Below are 17010 nucleotides of genomic sequence, written 5' to 3' on the forward strand. Positions count from 1 at the left end.
AATTCAAATCTTTCAATGAAACCAACATTTCCGAACACATTTGTTTGTTTGTAGCAAAAAATTTTTCTGGCCTATTAAACCCCTCAGTAACTTATTCTAAAACCGATGCCTATTAATTCTATAGGTTTCGATTTCTATTTCGGTTAGCAAAAAAAAAAAAGTTTTTTTGAAATAACGGTTAATTTTTCTTCAAAAAAAAAAGTTTTTTTGAAATAACGGTTCATTTTTCTTCATCTTCTTTATTGGCGTAGACACCGCTAACGCAGTTATAGCCAATATTCCAATTGTAGCCATGTCCTTCTCCACCAGGTCTTTCCAACGAAGTGGAGGTCTTCCTATTCCTCTGTTTTTCCCGGCGGGTACTGAGTCGAATACTCTCAGGGCTGGAGTATTTTCACCCAGTCTAGCCGCTGTATCTGAATTCGTTGAACTATATCAATGTCGTCGCATATCTCCTACAGCTCATCATTCCACCGACTGCGGTATACGCCGTTGCCAATGCGCAAAGCACTACCGTCCCTGCAAGTTCTACACCTGCAATAAACACCACCTATAGGCCACTCTCTCACTCTCACGATTACTCATGGACACCCGCGAAAAACATGCATCTCATGAACCGAGATCGCGTATCGATAGCTACGGTTCAAGAAACCAAACTAAACAGTCTCTCAAATCTTCTGAGTTGTGCCGGTTTCAACGTTTTACGGAAAGATCGTGAGCGAGATAAAGGTGGAGGCCTAGCCTTCATATTGCACAACACCGTGCAATATCGTCTAATCGATAGAGACATCGACCGCAGGTATACTACCCTAGAATGTCAGGGTATATCTATCCGGTCAGGCGATGTCGAGCTCGAAATATTTAATATATACATCCTCCCACATCTTCACAATGAATGACGAAGCCCCCACCAGAATTATGGGCACCTGTAATAGCTCCCCTGATATTACCATTGCTAGCGCGGGTCTGATAATGATGCAAGGTGATCCCAGCGGCTACCGCTCGCTTCATCCCGGCTAGAAGAATTGCGGAACTCCGCCCTAATTTCCCAGTCGAAGCAGCTGTTTTAGCTAACGAGCGTGACACCTTACGCCATGCCGATCGCGGGGATCCCCGAATAAGGGATCTCAATTTGAAGATTCAGTGATTGGTTAATCAACACAAGCGGATGAAATGGATAGAGCACTTGAAGTGCTGCAACCTCTCTACCGGTGTGAGTAAGCTTTAGCTTTAAGAGACATGATGACCCATTTGAAGTTCAATTCAATAGCCGCGCCTCTTCGGACCCGAAGAAGTGCACGAGCTATTTTAGCCGGCAATTTACACAGCTTCTTTCGGTAGACAAAACCAAACGATGTCTTCTCCGACGGCTGCGCACCGATGAGGAGGTTCAGAATGTCATCAATTAGACAAAATCAACTAAATCCATTGGCCCTGATGGAATCAACATGCTTATGCTAATGCATCTAGGCTCGACGGGAGTAAACTACCTCACCAAGGTCCTCAACATGTCGCTGACCACTCTTCAAATACCCGATATGTGGAAAGTCGGAAGAGTGGTCCCACTACTGAAACCTGGGAAACCCGCCAACAAAGGGGAGTCCTATCGTCCGATAACTCTCCTCTCCCTGGTAGTGAAGACACTTGAAGCCTTGCTACTTCCGAACTTCATTCACCACCTGAGCCTAGCAAACCACCAGCATGGAATCCGAAGAATGTACAGAACCACCACAGCACTCACATCATAAACGCCCTTATAGTTTGTGGCCTTAACCAGAAACCATCCTGTGAGGAACGATCCTCGTAGCGTTGGACTTGTCACGGTTAGTTACACAACGTTACTGCAAGACATTAATAAAACTACGCTCACTCCAGGACTGAAGAGGTGGGCCATGAACTACCTGAGCGGACGTCAATCATCCGTACTGTTTCAAGGAAAAAATTCTAAAGTGAGAAGAATTAAACAAAGGCTTCCACAGAGTGGTGTCCTCTTCCCGCTATTGTTTAACTTCTATATTTCAAAACTCTCCGACCTTTCTCGATTTTTCACTGCTCGGAACTCAACACTGTCTCAAGCTTCCGACTGTCAATATTCTAGATTTTAGGTGTAACTTTTGATAGTCTATTCCCTTTCACTCCTCATACGCCGCAACAAAATCCTCAAGTCGCTAGCCGGCAACACATGGGGAAAGGACAAAGAAACGTTGTTGGCAACTTCAAGGCAATCGGCCGGCCGGTCCTCAACTACGCCGCATCAATATGGTCAACACTTGCATAGAGAGGCCCTTATGCTCACAGTTAAGGAGCGTAATTAACTCTTCTTCAGGCAGTTCCTGTCGGGTTGTTTTCGCAGAAATCACCCCTGCAGTAACGTGCTTGGAGCGGAACCGCCTCCTAGGAACATCAAGAGGTCTTTCCTTAATTACTAACAGTACTCTGACCAGACTTTGGATGCAACAAACTTCCGACAGGTACTGACCACCATTCACAGTGAAGCCATCAACACCTTCACCGACTCTCTTCCAGCGAATGGCGTACTCGGAGTCAAACCACCACCCATCGCAGACGAAGAGCTCCAGTTGCCGCGAGAAAGGAGATTAACGCTTGCGCAGCTTCGTTCTGGATACTGTAGCAGGCTAAGCTCCTACTTATCCAGAATAGACCCCGACATATCCAATATACTAATGTCCTGTGTACAATGAGTCTCCGCATTGATGACAAGAGATATTTCGTCTTGCCCTCGTTCTCTACCAGACCTATTTGCTTCGCTTTCTTATCTAGTCTGGAGAAAGCAGAACTAACTGCGCGGTTGTTGAGGCCAATGATATCAATATCATCGGTGTACGCCAGCAGCTGTATAGAAGATTGTACCTTCTCTATTCAGATCTCCAGCTCGAATTATTTTCTCCAGGAATAGATTGAAGAAATCGCATGATAGGGAATCGGCTGGTCTGAAACCTCGTTTGATATCGAACTGCTCGGAGAGATCCTTCCCGATCCTGATGGAGCTTTTGGTATTGCTCAACGTCAGTTTACACAACCGTATTAGTTTTCTGGGGATACAAAATTCAGACATAGCGACATAAAGGCAGTTTTAGCGCAGAGTGAATATCTGGTCAGTTGTCGATTTTCCAGGCCACACTGATAAGGCCCAATCAGTTTGTTGACGGTGTGTTTGAATCTTTCACACAATACGCTCAATAGAACCTTATATGCGCTGTTGAGGAGGCTTTTCCAACGATAGTTGGCGCAGATTGTGGGGCCCTCCTTTTTATTAATAAACATTATCTTCCGTTACCCCGATAATACCCTTCACGAAAGATTCCTTACAAAAATTTTATTTTAATTGGTCAGTTTGTTTGCTCGGTCGATATCTCAAAAACTGAGACACTATTTGGAATATATACAGATGGACAGATAGACGGAAATAGCTAAGTCGACGCAGCTGATCATTAATATATTTGTATAAATTTTATAGGGTCTCCGACATTTTCTTCAAGGTGAAAGAAACTTTGCTGTAAATTTAATACTCACATACCTCGTTTAGGTTATAACAAGACCTAGGCGTTAAGATTTGGTTTCGATAGACTAATTTATAAAGGGAATAAGCCAAGAAAAAATTCCTGGTTATGCTTCTAAGCCAGCTCCAATTGATAAATTGTAATTCGAAGCTATTTCTTAGTGAAATAATTTAGGCTATACTAAAAAATCCCCTTTTCCGATGCAAAATTTTATAGATATCAGTACCCGAAATTTCGTTTAAACAATAAATGTCAAAATGTTAAATATTACAAATTTTTAACTTCACATCAGAGTATTATACTAGATAATATACCCTTCATTATTATATATGTAGATATTCTTTTCTCCTCTGTTGTGAACTGATAACCTTTAGTTTTTTATGCTAATACCAGCAATTTTACATGTATGCCTAGGAATAGTCAAAATCTAACCACTAAACCAAAGATGTACACAAAATAACTTACTGAAATTTTAGGGCCTAATTCGAATAATCTTAATTTTATTCTATATTTTCAGAAGTCCGTTCGGAAGGCAGAGTAGTTTGCTACTACACCAATTGGAGTGTCTACAGACCAGGTACAGCGAAATTCAATCCACAGAACATCAATCCATATTTGTGTACACATTTGGTGTACGCTTTTGGTGGATTCACAAAAGACAATCAGATGAAACCCTTCGATAAATACCAGGATGTAGAACAAGGTGTGTAAAAAGTTCTTCAACTAACTAATTATGGGTTAAGTATAGAGAAAATGGTAGATTTACCTTTTCACTTAATTTTTTTCTAACGTACAATATTTCAGTTTTAACCTCCCTAGTATGTCCACAACTCAACAAGCACTCAACAAGCCATATTGTAATACAAATTTACATTTCTCTTAACTCTTTCCGAATGAAATAGCATGGTAAACTCAATTAACACTCCCCTTTTTGCTATATTTTCATGTCTCTGCTGCCTGTCATCATTCACCCACCAATTCGCATCGTTCACCCCTTCACTGTTCAGGCGGCTATGCCAAATTCACCGGCTTGAAAACGTACAACAAGCAATTGAAGACCATGATTGCCATCGGTGGCTGGAATGAGGCGTCATCACGTTTCTCGCCGCTTATGGCCAACCCGGAGCGACGACAGCAATTCATTAAAAATATTTTGAAATTTCTACGTCAAAATCATTTTGATGGCATCGATTTGGATTGGGAGTATCCGGCACAGCGTGAGGGCGGCAAGCCGCGCGACCGCGACAATTATGCGCAGTTTGTGCAAGAATTGCGCGCCGAATTTGAACGTGAGTCACAGAAGACCGGACGTCCACGTCTGCTGCTGACAATGGCGGTACCAGCAGGCATTGAGAACATCGAGAAGGGTTACGATATACCCAAACTGAACAAGTACCTTGACTGGTTCAATGTGCTCTCGTACGATTTTCATTCATCGCACGAACCATCGGCTAATCACCACGCTCCATTGTACTCGCTGGAGGAAGAGTCCGAGTACAATTATGATGCAGAATTGAATATTGTAAGCATATTGAAGTTGTTGGCAGTCGAAGTAATTGAAATTTTGATTGAGATAATTTGCATTTCTTTCTGTTTTTTTGGTTTGCTCCTGCTATTAGGATTATTCCATCAAATATTATTTGAAAGCTGGCGCTGACCGCGACAAGTTGGTGCTGGGCATACCTACATACGGACGTTCGTATACACTGATTAATGAGGAGAGCACGGAAATTGGCGCACCGTCAGAAGGACCGGGTGAACAGGGCGATGCTACACGTGAAAAGGGCTATTTGGCCTACTATGAGGTAAGTGGATTGAAGAAAATTACAGTCAGAAATAAGTAAGCAAACAAATGAATCAAAACGAAAGAAATTTGTAACTGGAAATGAGTACCCGAATTTACAGAATCATGATTTTTAACATTACAGATATGCCAAAATCTGAAAGAGGACCCTGAGTGGACCGTCGTACAGCCAAATCCCAATGCGATGGGACCATATGCATATAGACGTAATCAATGGGTTGGTTATGATGATGAAGCCATTGTACGTAAGAAAGCGCAATATGTGGTCGAAAATGGCTTAGGTGGTATTATGTTTTGGGCCATCGATAACGATGACTTCCGCGGCACTTGCAATGGAAAACCTTATCCACTGATTGAAGCAGCCAAGGATGCTATGCTCGAGGGCTTAGGGTATGATTTTGCAAATTTTAAAAATGTCCTCTTATTTTTAAACCAATTATAATTACAACCATTCAGGCTTGGCATCAACGAAGTCGCTAAGCCGAATTCACCCAAGAAACCTTCACGTTCACGTAGTCGTGAGAATTCGTCATCAAAATTAAATCGCATTGGTGGCAGCAGCGAAGGTAAGGGTTCAGCGAGTCGTACGACTTTGAGTAGTGGACGACGTCGTATACAATCCAGCACCACAACAACAACGCAAGCACCCGAGACCACGATAAGACTGACTAATCCAGAAGGCTCTTCATTGTATATAGGCGGTCGCGTCACCACACCAGCACCACCCACCACGCCTGACCCAGGAACTGGTGAGTGCCCACCTAACCCACGCTCAGAAAATATATTAAAAAAATGTCTCTTTCCACCTTCGTAGACTTCAAATGCGAAGAGGAAGGATTCTTTCAACATCCACGTGACTGTAAGAAATATTATTGGTGCTTGGATAGCGGTCCGTCTGGTTTGGGCATTGTGGGCCATCAGTTCACTTGTCCATCGGGACTGTATTTCAACCCGGCCGCTGACTCGTGCGATTTTGCGCGTAACGTGCCCTGCAAAACGAAGAAGTAAGTATTCATGTTTTAAATATTTTATACAAAGTAATTTAATTTTCCATCTTTAGAGCCACAACTGCTGCACCTGTAACCAGCACCACGACAACAACTACTACACCACGACCAACAGCTTCCCTCAATCGTATATCAGCCGCTACTTCACGCACATCTTTCTTTAGAACCACCACTACAACAACATCAGCTCCAGAGGAGTATGAAGAAGAAGAGGAGGAGGAGGTGGAGGATGTACCAGCACATACTAAAGATAGAGATGCCGAAGAAGATCCACAGGTTATAAAAGAGCTCATTGAGCTCATACGCAAAGTGGGTGGTCTTGAGGAGTTAGAAAAGCACTTGCAACACAAAGATGATGGCTCAATATCGATTAAAGGCAGCTCCAGTGAATCAGGTGTGGCTACCACCCCCACGCCGATTAGTAAAAATCTTTACGACAAAGTGCTTAGCAAACCTAACACCTTCAACTCGTTCCGCAATCGCTTTACCTCATCATCACTGTTTAGAAAATCTGGCCAAACAAAGACGGAAGGATCGACAAGTACTAAATTAGAAAGCGAGGAATCACAGTCTACTGAGGGTGCCAGCAGCAGCGGCTACTCCAAATACTCATCCGTCGTGCGCGGTAATAGCAGGCAGGGTCCGCAAAATGAGGGACTTGATAAGTTGTCTGAGTTCGATGGTTTCCTGAAAGAAAAGAAACAATATGTGACAATAAACAGACATAGAGGTGCATTTAGAGGACAAGATGATGAAGATGAAGTGGAGCAAAAGCAAACTGCTGAAGAATTAAATGAGAATACTGAAGAAGAGGAGTTGAGTAGTAGAAGCAAAACCACAAAGCGGCCAACCAACACAGTCACACCCTCGTATGCAAGCATAAAACGCACCAGACCAACAACACTTCGTACCGAATCCGATGAGGAAGCTGAAGGAAGTGACGAAGAGGTCAAAACTGTAAAGGAGAGTGAAGAAAAGCGCACCTACACCTCACTAAATCGGAACCGAGGACGGTTTACCACCACTGAAAGCAGCCAGCCAGCAGAGGAAATTGTCACTAATTCAAATAGGTAAAGAATTATCGAACATGACCAAAAGGTGTTTCGTGTGTACGAATGAATGATTGGCTTTATTTCGATAGTTTTGAAGACATAGTAATGATTAAGATGACTGAAAATTATATATATACTAATCTTCAACAAGTCTACACTGCGCAGGGTCTTGCTGAAACCTGCAGACTCTTTTCCCGAAGTACAATGAAATTTTAAAGGGTTAGAGAGGGTAAAGAGATGATCTTGATCTAACAATATTGCATCGTGGAGCCCCTCAGAGTCTTGAAATATTTTTAATTAAATTATTTACTCTTGTTCTTTATAACTCTGGTAATCACGCCAAACAAGACACTCATCGATATTTCGATTATTATTTTTTCAACTGTCTTAGAGGGCAGTGTTTAGTTATCGGCTTTTATGAGTCGTTGATTTAAGGAGAGATAGTGTAATTATACCGAAATAGGCGACCATTGGTCGGATATCTACATAAAAAAATCACCAAAAGTTTTTTCGTGCCGATTTTAATCGACTTAAAAACCACTGGAATTGGGGAGCGAGATAGTTCACATATCTACCCAATATGTAGAAATTCGTTAAAACTGCTTTAATATAATAAGACGTCTTTTTTCTTAGATAACAACACTTTGCTAAACTTTCATTTCCAATTGAAACAATTTTTTTATGTGTTCATCAGAGCTGAGTTTCTCCTATCGCAGAGTAGCTACACATACCTATTATACCGTTTTATAATATCTAGAAATTTTCAAACTCTTACCACTTGCAGGTATAAATATCTGGAGCGTACGAGACCCACAAACAGGCTTCAGACATCGGCCAGCAGTCAAGATGACGACGAGGTGGATCAAGAGGATGAACAAAATGTAACGGTACAATTAAATGGGGCTGCAATAGATTCCACACAAAAATCAACACAAACCACAACACGCATCTATGCGAATATAGGTCGTCGTACCACAACAACAACAGAGACTCCTATCACCACCCAAGAAACACCAACCAGATACAATTTATTAGAAAACACTTTTAGCAACAACGAAACACCTGAACCAATTTTACCAACTACTACTACCACTGTCACAACAGCAAATGACTCACCCGCCCTATCCATAACCATTAAAAATACTAATCCCCAATTCATACCCATTACCACGAAGCAAACCATTACCACCACATCCCAACCCATTATTTCCACAACAAATGCCGCCGCTACTACAACAACATCAAATGATATTGAACTAACCGATACCAAATCCACCATTACCACACTCCCACCAAACCTTGAGTCTGACTCAAAGGATGCCTTAGACCTTTCGCTAGATGTAAATTCCCTTATTGAAAAAACTGCCTTAACTCCCAACGAAAGTCCGAAGGATATAGAGCTCGCTGAGACTACAACGGCAAGAACAACGAAAGCTACAACAACGACCGAAACACTGACAAGCACCGCTACTACAGCCACCTCAACTGACACTGACCAAACCCCCAACGGCGATGAGGTAACGAATTTAAGTAATAATCGCACAAAGACACAATATAAATTCATAACAAGAACACGAAATGTTACAAAAGCAACAACAACAACAAACACTGACATAGACACTGAAAATGAAAATGAAAGCGAAAGCGAAAACAACAAAATTTTCAAAGAAACCAAAAAAACTAGTCTAAAAACGGGTAGTAGTAGTAGTACCGATGATAAGCTAAGTAGTAATATTAGAGGTAATACCTTTAAATACTCTGGTGGTAGAAGACAACAACAAACGAACGAGTTACTAACTCGTAAAAATCAAATACAAAATCAACAGCTAGATTCCACAACGGATTCCACAAACAGCATAACAACCACCGAATCAACACCCACTAACGAATTCCTGGGAACCATATCTAGCCCTAGACCTTTCGGTTATCCCAGGCGTCGTACGCGCCCGAATAATACCAATCCAACCAACAATGCTGATATACAAACTACTACTACCGAGAGTTCAGAAGATGAACAAAGCATAGTTAAGACGAGGTTAACGGCAACCAGTGCCTCCAAAAATAAGGTGAGTTCCAATTCAGATGTGTTGCAAGTACAAAACGGATTGGAAACAAACGATGATAATGAGGGCAGCACTACGCGCACCCTTACACAAACGAAATTGCACACACACACGCATGTAGTAGATGTAGTAGACGGTGTTAGTGGTATAAATGCAAATAATAGTCTAAGGCATGTTGTAGATAGAAACCATAGCTTAAGTATAAACCATACACTTTCAGCACAAGAAAAGAGTGACAGTCGAGCGAATACCGCGTCCGCTGAGACGTTAAAGGGCGAGCTCGAAAGCAAACGCGAACAATTAGCTAATACAGTGTTAGAAAACAAAAGTAGGGTTAGTGTAACACAGCTGAACGCTTTGACGACAAATACCAAAGACGAGACGCTGAAGGCAAGTAAGTATCGCGGCAAAAGTTTGATAACCGAGACCGAGGAAACGTCGGCTCAAAATGGTCTCTCTGCAAGGACAGCTGACTCTACAAATTTCCGCAGTCGTGGCTTGAAGATGGTAAGCGAAGAAAAAGAGGACCTAAAAAGCAACGACACAGGCAAAGAAACGGTCAGTACCGCCGAAAACGCAACAAATCACACAACTTCGACATACACAACAGTCACCGGAGATAACGGTGAGGAAAACACAACTTCGACTGTGACCATGCAAGCCAACGGAACCACCATTACCGACGAGGGTAACGGCATGGTAAAAATTCAAACAGTCTATACGACAATCACAAACTCTGACGAAGCTGGTACGAAACAGCATAAAATAAGCGCTGATGAACATTCAACGCTAAATAGTAATGAAAATGGTGTGAACAACAACAAAGCAGACAAGACCTACGCCACTATCTACAGGGGGCACACGCAAACGCACGAATCGAGGCTAGATGAAAGCCACACTGCAACTAACGAGGATTTGGGTACTAAAAATACCACCACTTTCGAAACTTTGGACGATGGCAGCGTCGTGCGTACAACAGTCTATACCACGAGAACGAAAGATAGCAGCGGTAAAATCATTACCACCACAGTTGAAGAGACCATTACTACGCGCACGAAAATCGAAAACTACGTGCCAAGTAGCGATGGAGAGAGCATTGATCGCAAATATCAAACCATAACGCGTCGCACAGATCACACGCATGATCCCACCACCGAGACAATACATTATAACACCATTGTGCGCGGTAGTGATGGCGTAAAGCTAAATGAGGACCAAACTTCGTCTTTCTACAGAAATCTCGAAGAAGTTGCCAAGCAAGCGGAACAGAGTCGCAGTCGCATATACCAGGGTATATCACGTGGTGGAAAAATCGCACAAACGACGAGCGAAAACGAGGTAACCAGTGGAGTGGTAGAAAGCGAAGACAGCAGGTCGATCGGAAAAAGCGAAACACACACGATTGAACGTGGCTCAAGTAAGTATCATACAATAAATCGTGGGCATACGGAAAGTGCATTTGACGCAAGTACCGTCACGTCGAATCAGCGAGAAAATAGTCGTTTCACGGACAAAACAAGCAAGAATACAAATGGTGGTTACGTTAGCACAAATCTTTCACAAGAAAAGGTATCAGGATTGCAAATAACTGAAGACAAAAATGAAAGCTCGACTTCAAGTAAAAATAGCAGTGAAAAGAGTTCGAAGTTCTCTGGCGCTTCCGTTATTGGTTCATTGGAAGTAGAAAATACAGCCGCCGAGATCACTGATGAGGAAAATCGCGTAACTACGCCGCGCTTGGCAGAAACCACCACCGAAAGTTACACCACAACAACTGTTGATGTTAGCACTTCGCTCCCGGAAATAGATGACACGACTATTATACCCGCGACAGAAATTAATATACCTACTAGTTTTAAAGTACGCACGTCATCTCAGATTGCAGAGAAGAACACTACTCTACATATATCCAAAGTTCGTAGTAGACCAACTACAACTGAAATACCAGTAACTACAGTAATTCCTGAAATTAAAGAGACTTCCAACTCAAGTTCCACACTCGCTGAGCTTGCGACTCACAAGGAAGCGTTCACACATCACAGAGGCATAACCTCATACTCCGCTGTAAAGTCTGAAGATGTGTCTAACGAGACCGCAAGAAAAACTAGGGTTCGACCTACCATAACCAAAACTTCTGCTGATACTGATTCAACTGTTGAAAAGAACAACACCACACGTCACAGAGTTGGAACTTCGGAAAATACAGAGATAAACTCCACTGAAGTAAGGCACATAGCTCGTAGCAGACCCAGAACAACACCTGTTCCACAAACTGCTAAACAATCGGAAATTGAAGAAACCACAGTAGCAAAAACTGAAACAAGCCGCAAATTCCGTGGTAGGCCATCTACAACCGCAGTTCCAGAGACTACCACACAACCAGAAGTTGAGGAAACAACAGTTACATCAACTGAAACAAGTCGCAAATTCCGTGGTAGGCCAACTACAACCGCAGTTCCAGAGACTACTACCCACTCAGAAATTGAGGAAACAACAGTTACATCGACTGAAACAAGTCGCAAATTCCGTGATAGGCCATCTACAACCGCAGTTCCAGAGACTACCACCCAACCAGAAATTGAGGAAACAACAGTTACATCGACTGAAGCAAGTCGCAAATTCCGTGGTAGGCCATCTACAACCGCAGTTCCAGAGACTACCACCCAACAAGAAATTGAGGAAACAACAGTTACATCGACTGAAACAAGTCGCAAATATCGTAATAGACCAACTACAACCGCAGTTCCAGAGACTACCACCCAACCAGAAATTGAAGAAACAACAGTTACATCAACTGAAACAAGTCGCAAATATCGTAATAGACCAACTACAACCGCAGTTCCAGAAACTACCACCCACCCAAAAATTGAAGAAACCACAATAGTAACAACTGAACAGATTGTCAAAGCTCGTGGTAAATCAACTACAACCGCAGTTCCAGAAACTACCACCCACCAAGAAATGGAAGAAACCACGATAGCATCATCAACTACAACTGCTACTCCAGAAACCACTTCTTCAATGATAATTGAAGAGACCACAGAAGCAGTATCCACTGAAGCCGTTACAAACTCAACGAAAACTGAACCCCAAGATAGCACTACTGAAATCACGTCTATTCCAGAAACAACAACATCGGGCTCTTCTGTTCCAGAGACAACCTTTTCCAGCTCTTCCGTCAACACCCGCCACAAAGTTTTTGCATATTCTGAGCAAAAGCACACGGCTGACACAAATTTCAAAGTACGAAGCAAACCAACTACAACAAATCCTCCAGAAACAACAGAAAAAATCATAATATCATCAGAAACCGCTGCAACTTCCAAACAGAGTATAGCGCGACACAGAGTTAGCGGATCTACTAAATACACGGAGAATGATTCTACTGAAGCAATACACAAAGTTCGTGGCAGACCAATTACAACACTTGCTCCAGAAACCACAGTAGCAAAATCTTCCGAAACGGATAGAAGGAACATTACACGACATAGAACCTTCGATAAAATAGAAGAGAATTCAACAGAAACTAAATTAAAAGTGCGTAGTAGACCAACTACAACTATTTCTCCGGAAACCACCATATCATCTTCAGAAACTGATACCAACGCTAATAGAAGAAACGGAATTCGACACAGAACAGGCACATCCTTCAATAAAACAGAAGAGAATTTAACAGAAACTAAATTCAGAGTACGTAGTAGACCAACTACAACAAGCGCCAACTCGGAGACTGAGGCAACTATTTTGTCATCTTTGTCTGGAAGTAATACCGCTACAAATAAGAGAACATTTGCACGTCAAAGAGTTGGCACAATCGCTGAAACTATAGAAGAAAGCTCTGCGGCGATAAAATCCAAGGTACGGGGCAGACCAACTACAACGGCGTTACCCGACACTACTCTCATTCCAGAAGAAACAACCACATCGCCAGTAACTTATTCTACGATAAGAGCATCGACCACTCCTGCTACTCCAGCTACCACAAGTATACCAGAAATAATGGAAACTACTGTCACAGTTTCTGCAGGATCTTTGACATTAGGCACAATTGACACAACATCGGAAGTATCGCAACCCAGTACAACGGATTCGCCACTACCTACTTTAGCACCAGAAGTTAGTGAAACAAGTACTTTGCCCCCAACTGAGGCAGTTACAGACCCTACCGAGGACATAAGCAATATAAAAGTTATTACTGAAGCATCAGCTACCACCGAATCTAGTACGTTTGTCATTTCACCAGAAACAACTACACTGCAGTACCAACGAGTACATTAGCGTCAATACAGACTGCAACTCCTACTACAAGTGAAACGATCAGCGAAACTGAACAACCCACAACGGAAAATATAGGAATTAGAACTGCTCAAAAAAGCTTCAAAGGAACCAATAACTCTTTCAGTGGAGCTTCTTCAACGAAAACAAAAGTTAGTACTAGAGAAAAGGAAGCGGCCACGGAAAATGTTGACACACAAGCACTTGGAAGTAAAGGTCGTGCACAGACCACACGTGGTTATGTACTGAAAAATGGTGATCAGGTGTCCACATCGTTCATTGACACTACATCGAATCGTAAGACAACAAGTCATACTTATAGTGCTAATGAAAAATCATCAACTACCAGATATTCAAGCAGGAGAGATGAGAGTGAAGACGATGAAACCAAATCCACAACTGTAACACCACAGCGACGCACCACTTATCGAGGTACATACCGGCCGCACATGGACAAAGACGATTTATCGTCATTATTGGCGCTTGATGTGAATAAGCACCGACCGTACAACGAGAGCCAATATAACCTCGGTAAGCGTATATATTTGGATGGAATTTACAAAGGGGAAGAAGGTAGTGCATTATCAAGCGAACGAAATTCCTATCAAACGGTTGGCGCACACTTAGGAAACACCAACACTGACACACATGAGGGATCTACTAAAATTGGCGCTGACGCTGCTGCAACTCAAGATATATCAATAAGAACTAAGACCGTAAATAATAGAAATGGAACAAACTCTAATCATCGAAGAACTACTGTTATTAGAAGAAGAATAAGTGGCTCTCGAAATGCTACCAGAAATAATAATGAGATCGTGGCAGCTAAGTTGGCAGAAGGCTCTGCTCGAATTAAAACAGTTGAAGGCGTTGGAGAAGATGGAAGAATTAGTACTACGTTCACTTCCACGCAGAAGAAGACTGAGACACTATCACATTATGATGCAGAGAATGTGAATCAAAGTAATTCTGAGAATAAACACGCTCTTATAAAGTCAACGAACTCAGAAAGTCTGGGTTCTACAACAGTAGGCGCTCTCGTAGGCAGTTCTAACGAGGAAGAGTCCACCTCAAGTAAGAGTGAGAAGTTAGAGGAAGATGTTACTATTCTCGATAATAAAAATGTAGCGAGTGATGCTGTTAAGAGTGATACGACAAGTGCCGGCCATTCAGCAACATACACTTCAAAAAGAATTGAGGGTACCTCAGCTGCAGGCGGTGAAGCCGATGCTAACGTCAATACTTCAAGTAACACAGCAAATTCAAGTCAACGTACTACGATCGCTAATAATACAAAATCCATCAGGATATCGGACAGTAACGCCGCATCATCTAACGGTATCGTAACAACCCATTCTAATGAAAGCTCGGCAACGAATTATAGACAACTTAGCTTATTCGCCAAAAACAGGAAGTTTTTGGAGACTGAAGCTAATGAAGCGTCTACTAATAACAATGTAGACCACGAGGATAATTCTGCGCATGTTTCCGCGACAACCACAACAAAGTTGAGTGGTCTCAACAAGGTTGCCACTCAGCGCACAGTTAGCGATGAGGGTGCAGTTGAAACGGATGAATCAAAAGCTAAGGAGTTTTCGAGGAACCGTAGTTCATCTTTTAGATCAGGAAGCGGTCGCGGCAGATATAGCGGTCGCGCACAGTACTCTAATGAAGGTAGTAGGAGAAATGTGAATCGGTTAAACGCTGCCGATAGATATTCATCAAAAACCGAATATGATGAAAGTGGCAGCAGCAGAACTCAAACCACTTATACACAAACTTATAATAACGGTGACGATACGCAGAAAACCGTTAAACGTGTACATACGAAAACCGTACAAAAAGTGGAGCCGGAATACGAGTACGTATACGAGGTTATAACTGAGAAAATCCCACCAAGCACACCGCGTCCAGTAACACGTAATCGTGGTGGCGTACGCTTCCGTGACACCGATCTGTCATCCTTACTATCACTGGATTTTGCGGCCAAGGCGAAACGAAGACAAGAAGGCGAAAAGACAATCGTCAAAACTAGAAGAAAATTAATAAAAAAGCCAGCGACAATAACTGAAAGTGAAAATGTTGAAGAATATGAGTACGAAGAGCAGCGCACAAATAGCCAAGCTACAACCAGACCAACACGCCCAACTGCAACTGCAGGCAGTACAATTGTGCGTCGTACAAGACCCACAAGACCGCTCCGCACAACCACGTCAACAACCCAACGAACTACGGATGCTGAGGAGGAAGACGTAGTACAATTGGTGACAACAACTGCGTCACCAAAACCGACAACCAAAAAAGGATTGGCATTTAAAAGACCAATCTCCAAACTGACTACGAAAACTATAACAACTGAGGAACCGCTTGCCGAGGAACCCCTAACTACTACTACTGAGGCGGCTATACAAACAACAAGGAAAGGTTTTGCATTTAAAAGACCAATTTCAGTAATAAAAACCACCGAAGCTCCAGCTAAAACTACAACGGATACAAGTAATGAAGCTACCGTAGCAACACCGCGACCAGCTTTACGTCGGAAACTCATAAAAATACAACGTCCTCTGAGTAAAACAAAAGTCGAAGAAGCCGTGAATGTGCAAGAAGTAGTAGTGAAGCAAGCTAAGGTCGTGACTAGTTCAAAGGAGAGCTCACCACCAATAAGTACTACCAATAACACTGCTGCTGAGGAATCCGTAACTATAACAACCTTCACAACTGAAGGACCACCCAAACCTTTCTCTTCTACCTCAACTGAGGAAGCTACCATAATAACAACCACAACACACGCTCACCAGACTTCCGACGATTCATTGGATGTACTCAAGAAGCAGTTCGCTAACGCAATTACCAACCTCCGTACTAATGCTGATGAAACTGTTAACTCCAAAGGTCATACCACCGTTCTAACCAAAACCACGACCACCACAAACACAGTTAATGGTGAAACTGAAACCATTACAAAAACTGTAAATGAGATTACTGAACACAACTCCGTGTCTGATTTAAATAACGAATTGAACGAAGCTGGTGAAGATGCTTCGCTCTCATTGCCTATATATCATCGCAGAAAATACTATCAATACTATAAAGACTCGCCAGTAATTTACATAGGGAAGCCGCAACCACCAACATCAGCAGAAACCAGCAGCGTCGACATTAAAAAACAAATACACGAAGTATTCAACATAAGCAACGACGGCAATACATCGTTGGGTTCTGGAGAGCTGGACAACAATAGCGCAGACGTGGCAGTTGCCACGGTAGACAATAATAATACAGATCATT

General features: G+C 42.5%; 2 protein-coding genes across 2 annotated transcripts in view; one reads left to right on the forward strand and one right to left on the reverse strand.

The window, feature by feature from the left end:
* Window positions 1-17010, forward strand: part of LOC126759340 (uncharacterized) — a 134416-nt gene that overhangs the window by 78678 nt on the left and 38728 nt on the right. Inside the window, exons 4-12 of the mRNA XM_050474074.1 lie at window positions 4039-4224; window positions 4529-5043; window positions 5141-5326; window positions 5450-5715; window positions 5782-6074; window positions 6140-6329; window positions 6386-7402; window positions 8169-13669; window positions 13726-16985. Of these exons, the coding sequence (XP_050330031.1) occupies window positions 4039-4224; window positions 4529-5043; window positions 5141-5326; window positions 5450-5715; window positions 5782-6074; window positions 6140-6329; window positions 6386-7402; window positions 8169-13669; window positions 13726-16985 (11414 nt within the window). The remainder of the gene's footprint in view (window positions 1-4038; window positions 4225-4528; window positions 5044-5140; window positions 5327-5449; window positions 5716-5781; window positions 6075-6139; window positions 6330-6385; window positions 7403-8168; window positions 13670-13725; window positions 16986-17010) is intronic.
* Window positions 1-17010, reverse strand: part of LOC126759164 (frizzled-3) — a 485412-nt gene that overhangs the window by 734 nt on the left and 467668 nt on the right. The window lies entirely within an intron of this gene.

The sequence above is a fragment of the Bactrocera neohumeralis genome, chromosome 5 (genome assembly GCF_024586455.1).
Source record: "Bactrocera neohumeralis isolate Rockhampton chromosome 5, APGP_CSIRO_Bneo_wtdbg2-racon-allhic-juicebox.fasta_v2, whole genome shotgun sequence".
NCBI classification, from domain to species: domain Eukaryota; kingdom Metazoa; phylum Arthropoda; class Insecta; order Diptera; family Tephritidae; genus Bactrocera; species Bactrocera neohumeralis.